The sequence below is a fragment of the Megalops cyprinoides genome, chromosome 8 (genome assembly GCF_013368585.1).
Source record: "Megalops cyprinoides isolate fMegCyp1 chromosome 8, fMegCyp1.pri, whole genome shotgun sequence".
Classification (NCBI taxonomy): Eukaryota; Metazoa; Chordata; class Actinopteri; order Elopiformes; family Megalopidae; genus Megalops; species Megalops cyprinoides.
The window spans coordinates 27,509,399-27,535,503 of NC_050590.1; the positions used below are offsets into that span (position 1 = coordinate 27,509,399).

General features: G+C 39.9%; 1 protein-coding gene across 6 annotated transcripts in view; it reads left to right on the forward strand.

The window, feature by feature from the left end:
- Window positions 1-819: 819 nt before the first annotated feature.
- The window catches only part of ppfibp2b (PPFIA binding protein 2b), a 53,313-nt gene continuing 28,027 nt past the window's right edge, over window positions 820-26,105 (forward strand). For 4 of the 6 annotated variants that reach the window (XM_036534569.1, XM_036534572.1, XM_036534571.1 and 1 more), the window contains exons 1-4: window positions 820-982; window positions 2,333-2,398; window positions 16,298-16,402; window positions 21,284-21,489. In XM_036534569.1, the coding sequence (XP_036390462.1) occupies window positions 16,339-16,402; window positions 21,284-21,489 (270 nt within the window). In that variant the 5' untranslated portion in view covers window positions 820-982; window positions 2,333-2,398; window positions 16,298-16,338. Of the gene's footprint in view, window positions 983-2,332; window positions 2,399-16,297; window positions 16,403-21,283; window positions 21,508-26,105 lie in introns of all 6 variants that reach the window. The other 2 variants (XM_036534575.1, XM_036534570.1) reach the window with 2 other exon arrangements.

Below are 26,105 nucleotides of genomic sequence, written 5' to 3' on the forward strand. Positions count from 1 at the left end.
CAGACTGCTACTAAGTGTAGCTGTAAACACACCATTGCTGTTCCCTGTGAATACTTCAGGATTAAACGACCACAACATTAACTGTACTAACTTAAATGTACATATATTTGGAGTACACATTATAAATGCATAATCAAAAGTCCATACGGCTGAGAGAGTTGTTTACCATGACATTTTGTGAAACTATAAATGTATAGTCTAGCTAAAAGAGGAACTGTCAATCTTAAATCTTAAAAACTTTAAAAAACCTAAAAAAAAAAAAAACAAACTTAAATCTACTTTATTAATGTGTAGTAGCATAACGCATTTAAACGTTAAATGGAAAATAAATATTTCTTATCGCAGGAATAAATGTTCGCCAGAGGGCCTTGTCGCTTTTTTCTGTATTCCTTTTGCTCATTGATATAAAAATTGTATTTTCGTGTATTTACCCCGGTAGCCCTTGTGAAGACATACAATAAAATAACTGATGTATATTAACACGAATTAAAAAAAATGTCAATACATTGTTGCACAAGTGCTGGCTGATGCCATAATCGTTATCAAACCAACTATCGCTTTACTTCAAATGTTTGAATTGTTGAATAAAACTCAACTTAGTTTCTTTCAAAAACCAACAACTCATTTACAGCGGAGTTGTCATGACCCTGGCACAGTGCCCTGCAATGGCAACGTCTTAGTCTTGGACCACACAAGTGCTGCGCAGCTCCATTGTGGAGGAGACGCATGCATTGTACTGTGCTGGCCCTGGCACGCCTCGGGAATCACATGACAGGTGATTGGATGAAAGACTTAACTATTGAACTATGGTGACAGTAACTCACTTCGCGTCAGGCAGCAAAGTGTCCGGGTACACACAGGGAGACCGTATTAAGGGCGCTGTTAGAACGTCCGTGAGAGTTAAAAGCAGAAGCTGCAACCGTCTGTTTCGAAACTGGAGGATTCGTGCAAGAGGAAGAAGTGGATGTTTTTGAAGTAAAAGGTATGTGTTAGTTTGACCGTTTGCTTTCGTGTCCTCTATAGAAGTTCTCGGTGTTGTTGTATGTCTTTTGTAGTTATGTATACTATAGCGTTGCTCTGCTTCGTTTTTTTTTCTTGTGTCGTTTGAAAATGCACGTTTTTTAGAATAGTTTTTATAGTATTCGAACAGTAGTCGCGAGACTTTCAAAACTAAGTCTTCACGCGCTTCCAGCTAGTCTGCCTCGCTTCAAATGCGTTGCTCTGTTAATTTCTGATAAAATACAGTGAAATGTAATTTGTACTTACTTAAAATACATGTGTATACAGTTGATACCTGAAGGGTCTTTACTGTGTTCAGATCCGAGCTCCAGCCCTTGCGTAACAGGAACAATGCAGAGTTATTTGCATAGCGAACAGGTGGCTGCTCACGGGAGAGGTGACAGTGAATGTTAGCACCTGTCTGAACACGTTGCAATCTGATGCAGAATGTTTTGTAGCATTACACGGGTATTTTTCGTACTGTTATTACACACAAATATTTATAGTTCTCAGAATAGTGTTGACTAAAGATGTTCATGTTTATTTTAACTGATTTTTTCAATTTTCCTTCCGGTTTAAAAGAATAAAACACGAAAACCCATTTTAATTTTGCATACTCTTGTTTCTCCCATCATTCTCCCCTTTACTGTATATTATTAATTACGATATTCTGAACCATTTTCCACGTGATTTTTGTTATGTACATGACTATCGTTTGGTTCACAACGATAGTCATGTGACGCGGACTATCGTTTAGTAATACACTTTGCATTTCGAATGGGGGGAATTAAATTGTTTGTGCGCGCATGACTGAATGAGTTTGTAAACTCATTTTAAATATGAGATAAGAATTAGGAATTTATTGATATTTAATTAAGCCAGTGAAAATAATCAACGAATCTGAAGAACTAGTCTTGATTAACTTAATTCAAGGTGGATGTGGAGAGGATTTTGTTTTGGGTTTGGCTGGTTGGTCATGCCATGTAGTTGGAATGATAAATGACCTCCTCACTTCACTGTTGCACGACCCCGTGTTTAATTACAGACTGTCGTTAAACGACCGCAAGACAAACTGCAGGAGCAAATGTAACTACCCTCAAATGATATGCTAATTCGAGAATATCAGGCTCCCAGTGTACACAGCTTCTCCTCTAAAGCTATCTTAGACATTATAGAGATGATACATAGGGGAAATGGTGCAGGCTCTTGCAAATTGGGATTTGGAGAAAATTGGCCAGCTAAGATAATTTGGTCAAGAATGATTGACTATACCTGGTAGATGGGTAAGTCCATTTTTCCAGTTTTTTTGTTTTTTAATGTGGTACTTTTATAGGTAATCTCTACAAACTTGGGTTCATCAACCAATGGAAAGCAAGTTTGCATCATTCCAAGGCATATGGTAAGTCATTGATTCTGCAAAGACACAATAGAGCTGGCCCGTCTAGTCGAATGATCAAAGCATAGGCTTAATACCAATGAGTAAAACCCTCACAGAAACATACGTTTTTAATTACACTGTCAAGTAGCGTGAATACAGAGGAGATGCACACTGACTCGTCTTTAATCTTCTCTGAAATATGTCAGGATGAGACAGGACGGGTTTATTTGGGAGCAGATATTAGAAGTTACGTTCATTATATTTTATAATTTTATAATGTATAATTAAATATGTATTCCCTTATGAAAACACCAAAACAAAACTGAACATGTTCAAGTAATCCAAGATGTTTTGATCATAAATTTGACATTGCCGAATGAAGGTTGAGACAGAAAAAAAAAAAATCCTGGCTATCTTTTCACTTTCACTGTAGCTTGGTTGTGCATGGCGGAATCTTCAGCACTCTGCAGGATCTGAGAAGCAGCCTTTAAACAGATCCTTGTATGTAAAAGTGCAGAATGGAAACAAAATTCACTTGTTCACTGGCTGTGTTGGGCAACTGGCATATTTCTTAAGATCATGTGCCTCGTGAACGGATAAAGCCTATTATTTGTCCTCTGCTCTGCCTTTCAATGTTCTCTGGTCTCATGGCAAACAGTATACAATTGTGTGTCTTCAAGATGACATAATATCCCAGGATCCTCGCCAAATTTATAAACAGATATTGCAATTGTTGAACAGGTCGCCTACAGAAACTGATGTTGTACTTCAGCTGTTGTCTGTGTCCTTCATCTAGTTTGGGACAGCATTCATTTAGGCATGCATTTTTTCTGCTCTTTATTCAAAGGCTAAACCTGAGATTGTACAGTCCAAACATATCACTCAATGACCACCCACCCCCCCATAATCTTGACTGCAGTCTCATCCTTTCTATTCATCCATTTTCCTCCAGTTTGTTTCCCCCTGGTCTGAACTTTTCCTCTGACATTCACCTCTAACGTAGACTGTAGCTAGCCTCAACCAAGATCTTTACTGTAACCCTCGACATTTAAATTACAGCGAGAACAAATGCAACTGTAAGTCACAGAAAATCAGAGTCTGGTCGAGTCAGCCTGAAGCAAAACAGAGAGGATGAAGCAAACATCGCCTTAATCAGTTGCATTAATAAGAACAAATCTTGACAGGACGGATTGCATGAAGCCCTTAGGGAAAATAATCCTCTGGAGCAAATTTATTTGCAAGCAGGTTTAAAGCAGTTTCATTTCTTCTTTGGAAGTTACCAAAGACGGCTGTTCATCCAGTGAGAGGTATCAGATGTGGGAAGAAATGGTCTTACATGTGAGCTAAATAGAACTGTACTGTACTGTAGCAGTTAAGAGTGATACATACAACGGTAGCTGTATGCTTTGAGCAATAACTACTAGTATAAAAACTGGAAAATACACTGGTTCATATATATTAACTCATATTTGTGGAAAAAATATTTTGAGAAAAATTTAGTGTTTCAGATCAGTTGCAGTCTATGTACACACAGACACACACATACATACACACAAAGCAGCACAAAATGAGAATACAGCCGCTTATTGTTAGGGGATATCAAAAGCAACAGGAACATTTATGTGCATGTTAACATATTTCAGTGGAAGTAGGACATTTCCCTTGCATTAAGACAAGACCAGTATATTTTAGTGTGTTTTATTGTTTCCGGGAGTTCATATTCCCCTCAGTTGTACAAAAAGAAGAAATGTATGCTGTATTTTTCCTTGGCCTGTCTTCTTGTGTTTAGAGATGTGGGGGATAGATGACACCATTCTGTACCGTATAATTTCCTAGGGTTATCCTTTGCCATGTTTCTGCCTCAAGCCAGAGGGAAAACACATTCATATATGATATGATTCACCCTGTATCATACTGCATTCATGAAAACAAACAGTTAGACAAACAGCATTGTAGCAGTTTTCAGTGCAGGAATTCAGGGGGTGAGTAGAAGGAATGTGATGCGATTGGTGAGACTCTCCCCTTTGCTCGGCCACGCTGTCTTGAAATGTCTTTTGACATTCGCTCTGGCGCATGGGACACGCTTCGCTGCGCTTTTCTCCACTGATATTTCCGCGCTCCTGCGGCTGTACGCTCTCTTGCGTCATGACTGCCAGCTCACATCGAGGCAGGTGAACGGGCAGGACCCTGGCCCGGTGCCTGGGTAGCTGAGCTCACAAAGCTCCAAGGGGTATTTTGAGGAGGTGCCCATCACTGTCGCCTCCCTCCCGTGACTCATGAGATGAGCAGCGGAAGGGCTTATTATCTTTATGGTTTAGTCTTTTCTGATTGATGGGTTTCCTTATCTGAGGAAGCTTACAGTGCAAACGATTTTATGTCTTGTTCATTTTATGGTATGTTAACCCATTTTGCAAAAGGGGTTTTACAGGTGCACTCACAGCTCCCTGCTCATGGCTACAATTGGAGCAGGGTCACCTCTGTGGTCCCATGACTCTCAGAATAAGTCCACTCATCCAACCTCTACAATATATGTTGCCTCCAGGGGAGACTTGAGATGTTAACTGTAAATTCCAAGCCTCCAGCAGTGGTGATATCCTGAAATGGTGATATCCCACTATTTGAACTAGGTTTGTTATTTGCAAGTGAGTGAGTGGGTTAAGCCCCTTAATCAAAAACATAGCAGTGTACATAGCACTGATGATGTACAGAGGCCTAACAATGTCACATGTGAACTGAACTGTCTGCTGTTTTTTTTAGTTTTGGCACATAATAAGACAGGAGCTCCCACACCAATATAGGCCCCCTGCCAGGTCTGGGGATCTTTTATTGTGTTGTCTGAATTGCATCTCAGTAACATTATCCATCAGATCTTTGTTTAGTTTTGATAGCTACCCTCCATACTCTCTGGAAGAGCCTGGTGATGGTTGTGAGGAAGCCCTCATTGCATTGTAGTTATACATTGAGTGAGTTGAAATTGCTGAGGTGATTCTGTGTGACGGTTCTGGTTGGCCAGTTCAGCAGCTGTTGGTGCACTGCCTTCGATGGTGACATATTAAGCTGTGTTGACATGCAGCTTTTATGTCTTGTCGCAGGCAAGAGCATCACACTAGCACTGTTTGCTTCCAAATGAGGAAATAATGCCTGGTTCACTGTAGAAAGACAAAAAATATTTGACTCACGTCTTAAACTTCATACCCTCTTTTAAAATGAATGGGAATGGAGCACAGCAGCATTGCAGTTAGTTTGAGAGGAGACCAGTGACTGTCATGGTTTCTAAAATGTGTGCCTTTACCCTGGAAAGTTCAAGAATAACTTCCTTAAGGCATTCAAAAAAGGAAGCTTCTGGTTGAAGGGACAGGCACACTATCAGGGCTGGACTGGGACAATTGGCCCTGGCATTTTTGGCCCAGATGGCCCACCACAATCAGTTGGACACCACCCACCAGTACACCATCCTTGTGGTCCCCTTAAATATGTGTACCTACTGTGCTATTCCCCCAAACCACTACAAAGCTGAGCAAGATATATAAAAAAAGTTTGTGTACGTTTCAAGAGCCATAAAAAAGTTACTCAGTGTACCGTTAACATGATTATTCATTCAAGTCTAGAATTGTTGGAATTCCCTGACAAAGATGTGCAAAAAGCTGTACAATTTAAACAATACCAAACTGGTAGTAAGCAAATAGTTGTTTATTCAATTAATGCATGGAGCTGTTCCATCTTATTTCATTTGATACTAACTATTCAGTTCGTACAGATTTCAAGTATCCAAATATTGATGATGAACATTGCATAAGGTTTACACAGTTAATAGATCACCTTTTTGTTTTATATTAATGTTCAGAGAGGAGTAATAGCTGGATCTTTGTATGTGATAGGGCAGTTAAATCAATGCTGTGCTTGTTTGTTTGGGGAGTTTGACCTACCGTTCATGTGCCTATCACGTGAAGGTGCATGCTCAATGGACAGCAGCACCACACTTACTGTACTTACTGTAGGTGGAGAGCTACCCCAGTAATAACAGTAATCCATACCATATATATTCTAATAGTTACCACCATACCTGGCTGAAAATAAACATAGGACAACTTTGTTGCCTGTTGTTGGAAATGAAAACTTTTTTTTTTCCTGTAGGCTAATACATAAGCAGGCATGCATTTTAGCACAGTAGAGCTACGGGTGTTGAATATTAGACAGCCTTTTCACGCATCTTTATCAATGGAACCCAACCCTTAGCCTAATATATTATGATGATACGATATGGACCTAGGTCACTCACAGCGACGTGAGCCTAGCCAACGTGATGCTGACAAAATAACGTTAGCTAGTTAATGTTACAATAGTCAGCCAAAGTTGCCACTACATTAGGGAACTATGCTAGCTACAAAAACAATGCCAAATAGCTTATGCTGCGCTATTTGACATTGACTGAGTGACTGACCACCAGCAGTAGGTGACGGTCTCACTTTATGATAGCGTTACGATTATGTTATCTTGTCTTATTATCATCGACATTAATTGAATTAATCATCATCACCGTCATCATGGCATGGCACACACACTACCTCCCTACTCCCTCCCTGCGAGTCCCTGTTAATCATGAAGCTACTCCATGCTTACCACTTCAACTACATTCTCCTTCTGCTCCTGCTCACTCTGTCCCTCAGCCCTGTCATGCTCACTCTGTCCCTCCTCGGCTCCCCTGTCACACACCTGCTCCTCTGCCTGCTCCTCTGCCTGGAAGTGGCCATGGCCAGCCACCTCTCCTCCTTCAAGTAACACCTGTTGCTGCACAGGTGTTGGGTAGGCTACTGTAGATGTTGAAGCTACTGCAGCCCCTGCAGCAAACATGCCTGTTATTTTTGCACATTTAGCGGCATGGATCCGCCTCTAGATGTTTAATTTTTTTGGCCGGCAGCTTCTCCGTAACCCCCCCCCCCTTGCACTGGCCTAGTAAGAGATGTGATTGGGCCAGCCCAGTGTCAGTATAGAAAATGAACCAATGGGCCGCTGTCCCTGCTTTATGGGCTGGTCATTGGCCAGAAATTTTATTATTATTTTTAATTTAAAATTATAAATTAAATTATATCGGCCCCAAGGTGCGTCCAAGGTGCATCGGCCCACTGGGAAAATGCCGATATGCCAGATTACCAGTCCACCTCTGCACACTGTAATTTAAATGTTGTCATAGCTTGTACCTAATCCTCACAGAAATAAACACGTTCATGCCAGTATGCACCTTCAGAAGTGTTTTCAGTTCATGATGAGCATTTGGGCTTTTGTTTCACTTTTGACGAAGGACTTTAAACTCTAATTGTGTTCAGGACTGTGTTGACTGCTGTAAGAAATGTTGCATCAGTAGTGCAGCCTCATGCTGGCCTCATGTGCTTTTAAACTTGATTTGGCTTGATTGCTGATACGAATGCTACAGTGCTGTGTAACGTCCACTGTCAGAGTGATTACGCATGGCCTGCTTGATGCTGATATTTTAGATGGCTAACGACACTGTGGTGACAAGCTGTAGAAGTGAAAACAGGCTTGGCAGAGGAATAAAAAAGTCAAGGGTACAACAGGATTTCCGCATGATTAATGCACAGTTTGCTGTGGCAGACTGCTTAATTGTGAGTGGATTCTGCAATAAATATCCAGTCTTTCCGTGAGGACTTTGCTGGATAAATGACTGTTGTGTCCTGTCCTTTCCAGCCTTTTTCAGGCATTAACTCTAGATGTTGTTTGATTACTTGTGGGATCATTAAAATTGTCAAAGTGTTTCTGAAATAAAAAAGTAACATACTTTGTGAGATAAGGAGTTAAGGACAAATTTAGATTGAATTCAGGGGGGAAGTGTCCAATTACGCCTTTGTTGAATATATGAATGAACAGTGTGGGAATGAGACAAAGTGAAAGAAGAGCTCTGATTTGGAAGATATCACTCTGTTTGTGGTTTTTTATGTCATAACACAGAGTGAAATTCTTCATCACCTCTGACTTCAGATGAAATTGCATAGCACTCAAAATCAAGACACAAAAGATGACAAATTACTTGTTTCAGTCACTGTAGACTTAATAAAGCAGCAATGTAATTGCTTGGAGTCAGGCACTGAAGCCTTTCTGTACCTCTCCATCCCTTGATTTTTTAACAGTATGTATCTAGTATTACCTGAAGGTAGCCTCCCAGAGACGTTTGGCAAGAATTCATTTCACTCTGCATGGCCATTGTCCTGTACTGCATTTTTAATGGTGTGCCTCAATTGAGCAACCTAGTGTTTATGAGCCTAAAGGACAGTGTTAACATCCTTATGTGTCAAGTCACACAAGCAAAAGAAGAACTCAGTTGTCCTGCCTAATTCATAATGTAAATATGGAGGTATCAGATGTAATTCCTAAGATTAGACTGAGAGAGGTTGACACACTGATGTACCTAAAATCTCCTATTGTTTTGGGGGAAAACAGTCTGTCCTTTACAACACAGAGAATGTACATACCTGCGGGGGGTGTGGGGTACTCATTATGTGCATACAGTTAAGCGTGTGGTTCATGTACAGATTAGCACTAATTGCTAATATGGGGTATTAAACTAAGATGTTAACAATGGAATGTAAGTTCAGTGTATGCTGAATAATATCCTAAGTGCACAAGGCTTGTGTTAGATTAACAAATGAGGTTTTTTTATCACCTTCACAATCAGATGAGGCTACACCACCCACATTTGAGTAGCATAGTTCTCATGGCTGACATCAGGTTGGCGATAAGACCTGAAACAAGCATGGGTTTAAGTAGCATGCCAGCTGACAATCAAGTATTGCAGCAGAGACGATTCTGTGTGGAGATGGCGCAGATGGCAGGCCCTATAAATTCTGACACATGTGCATGGCAGAAGCAGGAGGATGTTGTGTGCAAATGGGAGAGGATCAGGCACTTGTGTACATTTTACTCTTGTTCTGACAAGCCTCGGCTGTGGTTTTGTTTCTCATTCCAAACAGCCAAGGGTTAAATAAAGGAAAGGGTAAACTCACACCCTTCTCTGTATTCAGCCCACTGCACATAAGTACAGGCATTTCCTGTTTTATAACCATGAGACAGACCTAGAGCCCAGTACTGCAGCCGAAAGGCTAAGGTTGCTCCACTGATGTAAGGAGATTATGCTCCACACTGACTGATCAAAGTGATTTTTTTCCTCCTCTAGTTACTCATAATCAGGAATTTGTTCCACGTTGTGTCATGGGAAAAGAACTACAAAACGAGTTACACCCAGAAAACATTCCACTTCAAAGCAACATTAATGCTCAATACTGGATATTGTGAAAGTCACAAAATATTTTTTTTTCTATGATTTTTTTGGCAAATGCTGCACAATGTGCAATAGGTGAAGTAGGATACCAAAACAAGAAGAAAATGCAGCCTCTAAATCTAGAAATGGTGTCTGCTTCTTCTGATTACATGCTTGTAAGAATTGTGTTACCTCTGCACATTAGCAGGACCTCAGTGATCAGTGAATTTTATGTACCCTCTCGAGCAAATGAGTAACACACAAGCCTTGAAGATTAATCAGATTTTACTACCCCAGCAGCAGGGCTGCTTCACTGTACAAACAGACACAGGCAAACCAGTTTAAGGATTTGTCAACGTACAACATACATACTGGTAAAACTGCTTACAGAAAGTCAGGACTCATCAACTGTCAAACAGAAGTAAAAAGGCTGTAAACAACAACAAAAAAACCAATTCTGCACATATAGATTTCAAACATGAAAGTATTTAATTAAAAACTCAACTTTAAACTTTGATGTTCTTTTGGCAAAAACAACTATACCATTGTTTAATTTTATTATAGTCCTAGAATCCATTAGTGGAGTTTGACAGTTGGATTCTAGAATACAACATAGATCATAATCTAAACGCAGAAAAAAAGAAATAAATACCATTAATGTCTTCTGAGGATAAAAACATACTGGATTCATAAATTAAATGTGTGTTAAACATTGTTGAAGACATTTAAGAAGTCCTTTCTGGCTGTGTCTCTGTCTAGTAGTCCCAATGAAAAGGTCCTAGTTACTCTCTTTTTCTCAGTTGCTTGGTTGGTGAACTTGTGACTTAGCTTGCCCCTGTTAAAAATTAGACTTTGCTGAGGCCTGTAACCCTATCCTGTGGCCTTGAGCATGGCCACACAATAGAGCAGAACAGACTGGGCCATGTGCAGTGGAAAGAGTGATGTCTGCTCTGTGGTGTTAGTGCACGTCCTCGGCTAACACATACACAAGCTTCCCGCAAGCAAGGCACAGCAGTACTATTCCAACTGTTTTATTCAAAGTGGGGATGCCCACAGAGATTTAAATCAAAGGTTCAGCAACAGAAAATTGGTGGCTTTTAAATGAGCATTATGTAGGTCATAGTCATGTTTTTGCTTACACTTTTTGTAAAGCTGAAATAAAATGTTGGTGAATGCACTGTTATGGTTCCTTAAATAGTAATATTAATGCTCAACTAGGTTATGTAGAGCATATCTGTCTATTGATAACATATATTACTAGTGTATTTGTTAAGGTATAAAACATTTTATACATGAATGTCAGACAACAAGCTACTTGATGCAAGTCTTTTTTGTCCATGAAAGATTATGTCAAATTCATTTATTATAAATTTAATTCAGTCAGAAATACAGAAAATTTGTCATTTGTTAAATAGGAAATCTATGACAACACACTATAGCTTTAGAATTAGATCATATTCTGATGAATTTATTCTGTTGATTCACAAATTATATTGAATATTAACTCTTGTCATTCAGAAAATAAAGTTAGTTTCTCCTACTACAAATAGTTTCTGTGGAAGTGATAAAACTTCCACTCACTGATACTGTATATGCAGTAGATCACTGATACGTGGAATGTGGAGGCATTTTAATGCTGTGACCACTGATTTGTCCAGATGAGTTTAACAGTTATAAAGTTACTCAAGGGTGCTGATGGGACTTGAAGTCCAGAGCCAGTTTAAAGTACTCTGCAGCCTTTTGTTATCGACTTCTCCAGTAGTATATTATGCAACATGCATAACGTGTTGCCTTCTGAATGATACCACAACAGTGTAGTTTTGTATAGCCTGATGTGGCATCTCCAGCCATGAAATGTAATGCTAAATCAGTGCTGTGAATATGCATGCTGGGTCAGTGCAACATTGTTGTGCAGGGTAAACAAAACTGATGCTACGTTTAGCAAGGTAAAAAAAAAAAACAAGCAAAACTGTAATATGTATGTCAATTATTCTTTTCCATTACCACCTGCACAAACTGAGGCCAGACCAAAATATGGTAAACATTAAATCCGACACACTGCCAGAGTAAGCAGGAAGCAAATTTAGGACAAAACTATGAGAATGACACTATTTAGTAATTTAAAGGTGAAAAACAAACTAAAAACAGAATGGCAGTTCAGAACACTATATTGGGCTTTATTGAGAGGGCCAAAGCTGTCATCTGTGGTAATCCGTGTTGCTGCTGTGACTCCATTCTCAGTGTGTTTCTCCATGGGGAGGGTAAAGCACACTCAGGGTGACTGACACTGGTCTGTCAATAACATGGATTATATAAACATTACATACTGTTTTTGGGTTGATGACAATCGTGAGAGATGCTAATTATGCCACATGCCGAATTCACAAAATTGTTTTCTGTCTGTCTGTCTGCCTGTCCAGGTTAATAAGGTATAATTTGATTGTGGGGGAGTCTGCAAAATCTATGCCTGTATCTTGTACTTATTGATGAAGTGTTTTTATGGATATTGTTGCATTGTTGACTGTAACATTGTAAAATACAAAATAGCATAGACTTATGTACTAGTAATGGAATAAGTTTCATGTCCTATGTGTTAAATGGAACAAATAAATTGTATGTATTGTCATTGTCTCATGCTAAACAGAAACACAGGCATATCATTTCTATAGATGCTGAGGGCTGGAGGTCCAATTATGTGGTGCCTTGGTTTTTTTTTTGTCCCCAAAAATTAGTTGCACTCTAAGAAGAAAATAACTGTTGTTCTCTTCCACAGGATAATTTAGATGGAAGGGGAAAAAGCAAGCCCCCAGGATGCTGCCAGCAACTTAGCACAGCCGACATGGTCATATTGCAGAATACACCCCTTGGGTTCTTGTGTATTGAGAGAACTTTACACTAAATATGTGACATTGACCACTAGAAGAGCCCATTTTAATTTAATAAGCACTCGCAGGCATGCCACAGCAGGTTGGGGGTCTAGCTAGTAAACTGTTATTCCTGGGTGAGCACAGTTTACGGTGCTAAGCTCCAAGAAGTTCCTTTTATCTCACACATAAATATAGTTCAAAGTGTAAACATGCCACAAGAAAATAATCTGGATTTTTAGTTGTCATGTGTTAATAGAAGTAATGTCATGGCACTGTTAAAGTGCTGTGAAAGATGAGGAAATGTCCCCACTGTTCTAAGGAACTGACCCTCTGTTCAGCAGGAATGAGGTTTAAGCCTCCATTCAGTGTTTTAATTTGCCATGTTTTCAAGGCTTATCAAGGTTTTCCAACTTGATGATATGCAGAAGCCAGACGCACAAAGTTGGAGCTCTGTAATGTACTTACAACACTGTCCAGCATGTGACATCCGTGATGTCACTAATCATTTTACAGATAGCAACAGAAGCTTACAGTTGCCTGGAGATTCTCCAATTTCTGGTCTGCACAAATGTTCTATCGAAACTGCCTCAACATGAATGAGACAGAACCGGAATGATGAACACTGCATTTGGAATGGGAATTAGAAGTTTTAGGGTGCTTAGATACACAGGTGAAGTGTAAGTTTGAATATATTTTTCCAAATAAATCTATTTTTATGTGTTGGTGCACAAGGGGGTTTTATGATGTGCTTAGAGCTTATTATGTGTTTGAATTTAAGGAAGTGCACTTTGTGGTATTGTTTACATATACAGGTGTATGTCAGACACAAAACAGAATAGAAAAAATGTAAAACATCAAAATGTGCTAGTATTTTTGTAAAATGTTTTGTGTCCACTTGAAATTCCAAGCCTGTGGATTTGCACAGACAAAACAGACCTTGGAATGACCTTGATTGATAGTGCATGTGTTTTTCTCACATAGGTAACTGAGGAAACCAGTTTGTGCAGTGAGTGTTTGTAGTTAAAATAAGTTGCTTGCAAAGGTAGTGTATGATTTTGGCTTGAGCCCTCTAATTTCTTTTTAACAAGACCGCAAAAATGCATCACTGTCAGCTCAATTTGGATTGCTGTTGTAGACCCTTGGATACAGTTCTGGATATGTGGCATTGATGTGGTCTGTTGAATAGAGTATATAGTGCTGGACTGCTATACAGACAGAATGTATTGTTCTGACCCTGCTGCTTTATGCATTATGAGAATTCTTCTCTGCTGAAGTGAGGGACTTCTGACAGTAATATGCTTCAGTTGCAAAAGACCTTTCAGTCTGTGTTGGTTTATAATCCTAAAAAGAGCAGAGGCACGTATCTGAAGCAAAATACATCTGAGCAAGGAGCAGATTGCTGGAACTTTTTTGTAAGCTACTATAAGACCCGTCCACTGGGCAGGAAGTGGATGAAATTGGATGACAGTGACACGGTCTGTGTGCTGCTGGTTAATGTTATTCCTCTTCAAACAGATCTAATCTCTGCTCTCCCCACGCTTTCTGTGAGATAAGCGTATTTTTGGAACAGTGTCACTGGAATGCGTCTGTTTTTGCGTTAGGTCAGTAGGTTTTGTGGCATTAATGTGCTGCATTGTTTAGTGTTATTTATCAGTTGCATTTTGCAGCTTGGAAGAATGAGGCTTTGTTAAAGCATAATACATGAGGAGCTCAAAACAAACAAGAGCTGTTACTGGAAATGTCCTCATGAAATGAAGACTCTGTGGGAATTACAGACTTTTGCTAAACAAGTTTAGCCGGTTCTGAATATCAAGGCTTGTCTTTTCCCCACACACTCTTATGCTATGTGAACTGTTGAATAAATGACTAAACAGGTGTGGAGAAAACAGAGCGTCATTGTCTCTTTTTTGAATAAGAGTTTGCTAAAACAACAAAAGCTGTAACATTTGCTGTATTTTTTCCAGTCTCTTAGTGGCTCATGGTGCATGCATAGCATGTTTTGAGGTTCGTTGCTTCACCAAATGGGCATTCATTGTCTAAAGGAAAACAATGTTTTTCTGCAACATCTGGAGAAGTCATTCTTTCTTGTATTAACCACTGAGTCTATTGCTACTCCGTATCAGGGGGTGCTGATCTCATTATAGTACTTAAATGAGGGCTTTAATTCACATTCTATTACGGCTGCAGTGGTTATAATGTTACTGTTGCCTTTGTTAATAGCTAATTCCCCTCATGTTAAACAGAGGGACTGTCAGTAGCTGTGAATGGCTCCATTAGACTCAGCAGTGTCAAGTTGAATTTGGCCATATAATTCACACCATTGACTCTGGGATCCTTTCAGGAGTCTGCCTGACTGCAGTTGTCTTTACACTGAGGGCTTCGTTTGTGTCCCACCATTTCATTAGGCACAGTTAATTGTCAAGTCCATTTCCTCCAATCAGGAATGACATCAGCATTGCTTCTGGATAGGACACAGATGTTTTTCTTTGCTTCAGTGGTTGAGGATGTGATGAAAGAGTCAGGTGCAGGTTGAGCAGCAGTTCTTTGGCAGTTTCTGTATTTGCTCTCTATGTTTCTATCTCACGACTCAAACAGGTTCACCAAGGGCTGCATGTATTTGGGACTGTTGTTGATTAGCTGAAATTGCTGTACACATTAATTTATTGAGCACATTTTATTTGATAGGACTGATTGATAGAACCTATTTTGTTTAACAGCATTATTATATGGCATTTGCAGAATATGTAAGAAAAATTTGTATCATTCCAAGTCTAAATACAGTTCCAAGTGAAAATAAGATGCTAGTAATTTGGTATTTGTTAATCTCAAGCAGCAGTTTATGATGTACTTCAGAACCTTTCAGTACAAAGAGGCTACCTAATTGCAGATTTTGGTTTATGCCAGTTGAAATGATGATCCCTCAGAAAATGTACTCTTGTCATAATTATAATCAATTATGTTTGAAAGTCCTCACAAAGGTTTTAGGTTTTAAACTATTTGAACCAGGACCAGTGCTTGATTCACAAATCCCCCTGGCATTCATGTCATGGTGGGGGTTATTTTAATCGAACAGTGAGGGGAGATCACCACTCTTTTTACTATGGAAGTGGATTCGAATCACTGTGGAATGGTGTTGAGAGGTGGGGCAGCCTTCCTTTGAGGCCTGGCTTCTCGTGGGGTCCTTGAACATTGAAGTAGGCCTACTATTGTGTCTGTTCTGTGCCATTACATTCCCCACTGACAGAGGTTAACCAGAAGATTCCATAGCGAAGCAGCCACTGGAGCCCTTTCTCCTGTTGCACGTGCTATAAGACACACTAAGTACATTTCTTGGATACATGGAGGACATTGTGTTGTGTCCCTACAGTACAAAGATGTGCTTGGAACTGAGCAGTCACACTGTAGTCACACTACAAGACAGTGGACAAAAATTGGGACAATAAACTGTATCTGAAGTTTACATACAAACTAAAATAAAGTCCATGAAAAAGACTCTGAAATGAGTCAAAAACAAACAAACCCTCAAACTGCAGCCCCCTTGTGAAACTGCTGACAGTGACAACATATCTCCCCACAAAATGAAAGAACAGTTTAAACCCAAACCACAGCAAAGCCACATCAGTACACAATATTTACGCTCTGAATCACGGCAGCCATTCTACAAGAAATGCATCTGAATTTCCATAGCAGTTCATTTAAAACCATAAACAATGCCATGTAGGTTGCGGTCAGAGCTGCTTTGGCCTGATCGTCGATCTGTGTTTTGCACCATGTTTTCTTTAGGGCAGAGTAATATAAAGAAGGGGACGCGGTAACTGGTCAACATGGCATCCGATGCAAGCCATATGCTGGAGGCGGCCTTGGAGCAAATGGACGACATTATCGCAGGTAAGAATAATTGATTTTATAAGGAGGCCTTTCAAACATAATATCCCTGCTGATAATCCTGTTATCCTGCCTCTGCCTCAATTTATTTACCGGTGAGAGAGTTGGTAAATAGAGTACTTTCAAACTCAAGCAATTTTTAGAAAACAGCTGTTTAGAATGCAAAATAACATACTAGATACACAGGATAAGGTATTGAACATTCCCTGTAGTACCTTTTGATTTTAGGCCTATAGTTTAGTGTTTATACCTGTAAACAATGTTAGCTGTACCTGTTCTTATGATTAACAATATACATTGCAGTTGGTTGGAGCAAGGAGATACGTTTACCTAATACTTGACAAGCAGGTTTGACACTTGGTAAATGTGTGCTTGTGAAATGTCTTTTCCAGGCCAAGAGAAAAAAGGAGACAAACCTGAACTCTTTAAGGCAGGCTAACTGCATAGTAAAAAATTCAGGTCGTTAATAAAACATAATCCCCGTCGACAGGTGTTACTCAATCTTCCTCTGTAATTCACCACCTGACACTGCAGTGTTTAAGTGTACTGCAGTTCATGTGCAGAGTAGGTAAGAAGTTTGAAGTTTTGGATGATTAAATGTGATTAAATTTGCAGATTTTGAAAGAGGTTTAGAAGAAGGTTTAGAGGAGTAAACGTGACTAAATGTGCAGAGATCTTTGTATGAGAGAAGATTGGAAGGATTCACTGATGTCTGCCTGATGTTGCTGCCTTTTGATGCATTGCCCCTTTTATTCCCCAGAAGTCAAAGTGCTGTACATGGATAGTGCATCATCTTATATATATTAGTTTTGTTTTATGCATTAGTTTTTGTCTCTGCAACAGGACTGAATATTATCATGGAGGTAACTTATTTAGTGCCCAAGTCAAGAGGACTGTATGCTAATGTATAGTAACTACTCCCTTTCACTGGAGATTCACATCAAGGTGCAGTACTTTTGATTAGAGTCATTGATTGGGAGTAGATAACAAGGGTAAATGTGCAGTGTAATATAACTAGTGTACTTCTCATTCTGTGATTTGAGTTATGTAAATAGGCAGCCATAGACAAATTCAAATCAAATGTGACTGAGTCAGATCTCAGAAACTGTGGTGTTTGTACATTGTTCTGAATTCACCTGTGCTGACTGCATTTGCTCTGGAGTTTTAAACTTGAGTACCACCCTTCATCTCTATTGCCCTGTGGCCTCGCTGTGCCTGGCTGGTTTCCTACAGTAATGATACAATTTAGACTGTGCTGTTTATCACCCCGTGTAAGGATATCAAGTAGCATTGAAGGGCTGCATTGAAGAGGAAATAAGGAAGGACCCTATAAATAGCAAATGGCTAATGATCCCTCAATGCACTAATTTAGAAAGACGTGGAATGGCATTACTCACGTTGTTTTACATATGGGCCTCTAAGGAGTGTTGTTTTTAAATATTGACCTTATTACTACACTTACATTGCCAAGTATTGATCAGACAGCCTTTTTTTCTTGCACATTCACCCACATACAAAGTAAAGATGTAGATAATTATTATATTCAGAAATGTAGCTTAGACAGTCTCCACAGAAGATAAACAGTATTATTCAACATTATTCATAGATATGGGGAAATCTGACTTGTCGATTGATTGTACAAAAAAAGTCATGTGAAGTAACTTTTGGTAATAGTATAATCTGGTAACAAAGTTAAATACACGCAATCAGGTGACCAAACAAGCTTGTGTACAACATAAATTTATATATATTTGTATAAATTTATTATTATAGGTCTACTGAGTATCAACTAATGTGAAAATTGATCCTTGTATTTTTTATTTATTTATTTATTTTTCCTGGCAGGGAAAAATAATACTAGCTCCTCTACTATACTAGCTCCTTTATTACCTCTCTATATATGTGTACCAATCATTTTATTGTAATTGCATGTTTACATCTTTATATTGTGTTCTTGAATTTTGTATCATGTATAAAAGACTATATTTAGCTATGAGGGATAAGCAAAATATAGCTATAAATATGTGAAGGACTGGCCTTAAATTGGTAGAGAGCCTTTGAGGGAGCTGCATCTCCTCCAGCAAATTCAGCGATTGCCAACCCAATTTCACTAATAGAGGATAAATGTTTCATGCAGCCAGTCAACAAAATAAAGCTTTGGGGGATGAGACTGAACATGTCATTTTGTTTTCAAAAGAAACAGGGGCACAACTAGCTTTGAACAGCTAACTGAAAAGCCATGAAAGTTGTGAGACAATCAACACTTGGCGATCATGATAATGCTGTAAATTTGTTTTCAAGCTGCACAAAACAAGAATATGTGATACACACAACACACACACACATACACAATGTAATTAATTTCTCCCTTCAAAAAGACAAAAACCATGGAAACACAGCAATTGGATTTTGTATTTACTGTACCACAGTTCTGTTTTTCTTTCAAAAAAGAGGCTTTTTAACATAAAACAGATCCCTTTACAGAAGTTACTGCTTTTACATTACACAAAATCCTACACTTGTTAGTGTTGTATGGAAACTAAATAAATATTTCACTGATTTAAAAATGAAAATAGGGACAAGGACAGGATTCCAAGGCACCATAAGGGTTCTGCCAGTCAATCTATGCCGTTTTCCCATACAGTTATTGAATTTATTATTAAAAGCAGCATGCGGCACTAGGTATTTTAATAAGATGGTCAGTAATGTGAAAACTGCCCCATATTTTGTGGTAACATAATTTAGTCCAATTTAAAATGGCCTTTCAGTTAGAACTGCAAATAGAATACCATTAAAATCACATAAATGGTAAAATGCACCAGCATCTGCAACATTTTCATGTCTAATTTTTGAATTTTGTCAACATGATAAAACATGAGCACAGAGGCAAAGCTAGATTGATTTGGAGTTCAAAGCTGACTGCGTGTGCTGCCATTAACAGCAGATTACAGTGTAATAAAGGGAATCCTGTGGTGAGAAAATGGCCGTATTCTTATAGATGGATTAGACTGACAGACTCATTACCTAAACACTGAAGGCACTGCACCCTAGCAGAGCTTTGGGCTGACACTAAATAAGCGCCATCTACTGGCTATTTTTGGGTTCTGCTGCAGATCAGGAACATCCTCTTTCGTCTCACAGTTTACCCTATAATAAACCAACGTGGAAAATGTAGAAAATTCAAAAGAAGTTTGATATCTGCAAACTGCTCTGCGTTTTTTTCTTCTACAAAATTGCATAGTTCTATTAATTGTTATTACTGTGGAGTCTGGAATGATTACAGCTTAACTAACTAAAAAAAGAATATGTAATGAAAAGGAACTGTTGAACTGAAGCATGGGCCACATCTTTGTCCATGGAGATGAATCATTTGCTTTCCAAAGCACTGTCAAATGGAACAAATATTCTAAATAGAATCTATATAATAAAAATGATACAGGCTTTCAAAATGATATTCATTTTATATATAGTTGTTCAGTTCCACTGGTAAAATCTGAAAAGCATTAATATTTTATGAAGTCCTGTTAATCTTCTGTGGTTGAACTGAATTTAGTTAACAAATAAATAGTATTTTCTCTAGTGTGTGGTTAAGGTTATGGCGTATGGCCATGTGACACTAGAGTGTCATATTCTGCATGAGACACTAAATCTATACCCCTGTGCAACCTTTCAGAGGGTTAACCAGTGTGACAGTATAACAGAAGCATAAGAACCCTGGTTACACTTTAAATAACATGCAACTTCATAAGGCCATCACAGAAAACACATTACACTTTTATGGGCATAACATTCAGTCTTCATAAGACATTCAAAGAACAACTGCAGTGCTTTATGATGGTGACATGTTATGTAAAAAAACAATTCAGTCAGCCATGTGAAATTATATGGAGCTGTATATAACCATACATAGGCTGTAAAGCACAGGATTTATTTATTCGACTCAAGAACTTATATCTCCTCCACAGTAAACAATAGAAAAGCAAGTCAATCATATGCTAATAGGGGAGGAACACTACCTTGATAAAAGCAGGATTTTCTCCAAGAACAGTCATGTAACTTTGAGCTTAGCCCCAGAAACACTGGGGCCCTTTGAGGGCACTTCCAGATGACTGGAGATGTTCATCATCCACCCAGGCAAGAGCACTTCTAGGGCCGTACTGCTCACTGCTCAGCTGTGGAGGGTACAGAGATGCACATCAAATTCCTCAACTTTGATTTGTTGGAAACATCACATGATCTTAAGCCCCATTAGGCTTGAGATCATGCAAGGTCTCCTGGGAAAATCCTCATGGAACTGACCCTGTGCTAGCCACTGCTGGGCAGCGACAATAGTGAGCCAGTGAGGAAGTACTGCTAAAATGTCACAGTCACAGTAGTAAGTGTTAATGTGCAGGTGTCAGTAGATATGCCTACATTTAAATTGGCTTTGTTACTATCTTGCGTTCAGCACAGCATTTTCAAACCTTTGCCAGTAACCAGTAAGCAGGCTTCTAATGTGTGGATAATGGCCAGTGATTTTTCGAAAGTGTAGGAACAGAAATAGTTACACTAAATATGTTGCCCTCAAGTCTTTTTTGGTCCTCTGTATGTTATTTTGGACTCCATAAACAGCACAGAATATGATAATAATCTGCAATGAATATCACTTCCATGTGGCATTGTCCTGGTTTAATAACGTCCAGATGTTTAGATGTTTGTTGTATAACCGTGAACTTCCTTTCCAAAGCTCAGAGGGAGCAGATATTTTAGTCAGCTGATATTGGCGACACGTGTGCGGCAGTAATGGAGGGAGAGGGGGAGACAGAGCTCGGAGGAGTGAACGTAATGTCGGGCGAGTTTGGCATCTCGTGCCCCACTTCTTAAACATGTCTGTGTGTGGCACAGGGTCCAAGGCTGCGGCAGAGTTCAGCAATGGCGTCTTTGAGCTAGGCTCCCCAGGATACGCGAGCCCCCGGCAGGTGCTGCAGCTGGCCGAGGACCTGCGGACTGCCCTGGAGCTGCAGGCCAGTGAGGAGGACAAGGACTCCCTGAGAAGCCAGGTCCCCAGCTCCACCGCGCAGATCCTGATGGGCTGGCTGGAGAGGGGCACGGTGAGTACCCATGAACCTGTCACACCTGCAGCACTCTGACATGCCTTTGAAGAACGGGCAATTTCAGATACCTGATGACATTTTTACATTTGCTTTGCTCTTCTGTGGAGCGGGAGTATTCATCTTGGGGCTCAGCTGACAGTAATGTAGAAATACTCAGCTTCCTAAAGATGATCAGTGTTTAAAATAAAATGTGACCATTTGTAGTATCAGTCTTCACAAAGGTACTCTTATTCCCAAATGTTTTTCCTGCAGGTGTTCCTCTTTTCCTCAAATGGAATGCTTGATGAAGTAAGTTGGGTTTCAGTTCCTCTTCAGCTGTAGAAACACAAGATGGCATGTGGTTTTTTATTTTGATTTTCATTACCTTTAAATTGAGGAACTGTCAAGCATTTCACCCAGAGAAAAGAACTGTGAAGTTAAGCATCACAGTGTAATCATGATGTAAGAGAAATGAAAGTTGCTGTGTGCCTAACAGGAACATACATTCCCCTGAAATGCAGAAGAGGTATTAGTCAACAGACTTTGGTTGTCTTTGATTATTTCTCCTTGCAAAATTCATTTCACTACTGAGGGAGAAACAAAAACACAGGCAGGGCAATGCTTGTAAATCTTGGGCCTGGCTTTGGATTTCACTGAGGGGAAAGCTGGATGTGGTAAGGCATCTCAGTGATCCACGTGGGCTCTGATGGGGCTGAGATGAACTTCCTGCACTGCTCCTCCACTCTCTCCCTCTAAGCGTACCTACCGTTCCTTAACCGTGCACCAGTGCGCAGGCTGGAGAGAAAATCAATTTAGAGAGGCTGGCTAAATGGGCCATTAAGTGGCTTTGAGTCACGGCTAATGCGGGACAGCCCAGACTGCATGCGGTTGTAATGCAATAAAGGCTCCCCCCCTCTGTGAGCAGCTGCTTCTGCGTCCCTAGCTCCTGGGCCGGCTCCTCCCGGCAGGCCTTTGATGTCAGGCACAGTGGGGTGAGCATTGCAGACTGGCTGAAATAGTCACATGCACCCCCTTTTTCATCCGAGGTTCCCTGTGAGGGGAACATTAATTGGAAGGAAAGAAAACATGTTGCTGATTAATAGCAACATGCAGTGAATGCTTACTGTCACTGATGGTGACGGCAGCAGGAGAGAGAATTATTATCAACAGTGATCTCATGATTTTAGTCACAGATTCCCCAATTAGATAAAGCACCTCAAGTATTTTTGCTTATTTGGTTGTTTATGTTTTCTTTTTTTTTGCAAACGCATATCAACAGCTGCTTTTTAAAAGGGCTGCTGTCAAGAACATGTTGGGTACATGATTATGATTCAGAGCAACAAATCAGCACATGCTGTGCCTCAGTTGCCTTGTTGTTTGTTTGTGTAGAAAGGCCATAATTGAATATGTCACAGAGTGGCATGTGAGTGCTGCCATAAACAGACTGGTGCTGGAGCTAAGTGACTGAGAGGAGCTTTGTTTCTGCCTGCAGAGCACTGGCTCTGGGGATTACCGCATTCTGTACACAAGAGGTCTCATGTGTCACATGTATCAAGCACAAAGCATCCCGCTGGCTGACAGCAGACCAAATACACACGTTCCTCACTTACAGACATGACTAGAGTACTCTCTCTTCAATGAGGATGGCACAGTGGAAATCAGATAAACCCCAGAGTAATGCTAAGGGGAAGACAGACCTTGTGTTCCTCAGGATCAGGTACTGGAGTACTTCACTTCTCTGACCAGGACCTATGAGCACAGTATTAGTTGAATGTATGAGAATGTTAAAAGAAGAGTAGCAATGGGAGTAGTAATTGAGTCTGAGCTTGAAGGTTGTTGATAGAGGTACTTAGTTGGTGTTTCAGTTCTATAGTATTCAACAGCTTTCAACAGCATTGCTTTCCTCAGTCTCTCTTATAAAATTGCAGTTGTGTCATTGGGATGCAAGTGTAGGGTTATGTATAAATGTGTATGATGTGTAAATGGCAGCTGCTTTAGGGAATGCGGTAATAATTGGATAAGTGTTTACCAAGTAGTGGGTGTGGTGGGAACATAGTGTAGCAGACAGGGGGCTAACAAAGACAGCAGTTCAGAGAGTGAATAGGACGTGGGCTTTTTAAAGTAGTTTTTCATTCACAAAGCCAAGAGGCCACTACTTTAGGTTGGAGTTCCCAGAAAGAGAGTAGTGCAGAGAATAGCAATGGAAGGCAATGGGAAAGAGCTTATAGGAGCTGTAGGCACAGTGTGTGTTTGTGAGTAAATATTAAAGTACACTTACATTTCTTGAAAACTGGACAGTGTGTTTTCTGAGAGTGAAGCTGACACACATTGAGAGTGAGCTAAATCAGTGAAGAATCAGTAAAATTGGGCCTGAAACACCACACAGGTTAGGTTTTGAAATGGGGGAATAGGACTATGTGTCATCCGCTGGTCACTGATGCTGCCCTCTAATTTCTAGATACACAAAGTCACCAACTCTTTGGTAAGGTACCCAGATGTTCCTTTCCACAATCATGTGTGTGCTGATTGCAACGGTAGCCATCTGAGAAAGGAATAAACAAACACTCATGCTTTTACCTTAGCTAAATAAATTACTCATCTTGTGCTTCTGTCCAGTGTTAATTTTAGGCTTGATGCTTGTGTCTTTAGTATACTATCTTTCTTATTCTACTGCTATCTCCCTGGTGTTTACCCTGGTTCTATAGCAAGGGCATCTTATGGAAGACAGCTAATTATGTTATTGAATGTTTTTTTTTTTTTTTTTGGGACTGTGGAAAAAATTTAAAGACTACTTGATTCCCAGCGTGTGATTCACATGCCCAGTGAAGAATAATGTTGCATATCGTCAATGGGCCATGGTCTTCAGAAACCATAGGCTGTGGAGATAAGGGAGTTTTGGTACTCAACATGCTCCTAAAGTGCTGTTTTCACCGCAGTATCATTTTTGTTCTTGGCAGATAGCCGAGAAGAAAAATGGCACATTTTAAGGCTGCAACTAGTGTTACTGTTAGGACCTGCTGAGATAAGGAATAGGTGGGACAGAATGTAGAGAATCTTGAGAGCATGGTCCAGATTACTGTAGGATTAGTGCATACATTTGACCCAGTGGCTATAGCGGAATCTAGTCTATTGATTGCTTTTGAACTTTCTGTAGGGCAATAATACAAGAGGAAATATTTGCTGAAAGTGGGAGTGTGGTGTTAGTTCTCTGTTGCTATGGTTCTAGATCTGCATCAGGAGCAGGTGCTGGGCCTATGGCATTTTAAAAGTAAACTCTTTCATAGCACTGATGGACTGGGACTGCACAGCATCCAACGGTCTGTGGACATTGTTTGGCTCATGTTGATATATGTATTTGTAAGTTTTTCTCTTATATCACGTATTCAGTTTGTTGACGTGAATGAATATATTTTATTCATTGCATTGTCCCAAGGAACTTCAGGCAACAGCATTTGTGCAGTTGAACATAACAGATATGTAAAAAATCAATAGCTAATTATAGTGGAAATATATTATACCAACAATATTACACCCTTTTACCTCAAGATTCTGCAGCCAGTTACCCCTTCTGTGTTCTGGCCAATTTGGTGGCTCACAGCATTTTTTTATACATTTAAAATTTATTTAACCAGGAAGTCCCTTGACATACAAAGTCTTTTTTTGAGAGACCTGGCCAAGAAAGCAGCTTTACAGTAAATACAGAGAGAGTTAAAACAGAATGACACAAAAAATTCATTGAAAAACAATATGATGCAATATCAATGTAAAAATAATCAAATGAATGTAACAATGTGCCTTTTTGAAATAATATTCTTTCACAACAGTGTTCCTTATAAGGGTTTCGAAGTTCCTTATTGGAATTAGGTCTTCTCATTTCAAGAGCTTTTATAGGTTGTTCCTAGACCATGGTGCAAATTGAGAGAAAGCAGTTTTTCCTATCTCTGTATATGCCATGGGGATAGCAGGTGCTGGGTATGGTGTAGCTGGGAGGTACATGAATTAAGGTTCGGAAACCTACAAAGGTAGAATGTCAGTTTCCCTAGTATGACCTCATGAATAAAAATGTACCAGTGTTGTTGTCCACAAAGAGACAAGGAGGTCCAGCCTGCCAGTTGGTATAACATAAACATGCCCCCTCCCCTCAAAGACCCATGGCATGATTCCGATTCTGGGCAGCTAAGCTGGACAGAATCCCCTGTGAGGCGAGGAGGAAATGCTCCTGGGAGAGGGAACGTGAGAAGGTGTTACAGGGCCACAGCCACCCTGAGAGGAGTCTCCGAGCTCTCTGCCTGCTGACCCTCTCACCTCCCACCTCTTCTCTGAAATCACAGTTAGTTCTAGCATGAGAACCGTTGTGCTGGAAGATTGTCAGTGATTGGACACAGGCTCATAAGCACCTGCAACACAGTGTATATAACACTGGATCCAGCTGTCTATGTACAGAACACTAATTAGCACGTTGTGCCTCCTCTTCTCCAGTTTTAATCTGTGCAAACTGCCCTTGCCTTGAGCAAGGCAAATGGCTAGGGGGGTTCTGTGCACTAAGGAGGAACAGTTTCTGATCTTCCACAGGAAACAGGACTCAGGGGTAATGAGTTCCAGCCAGTGTTTAAACTAAGAGCAGGAGCACTGCC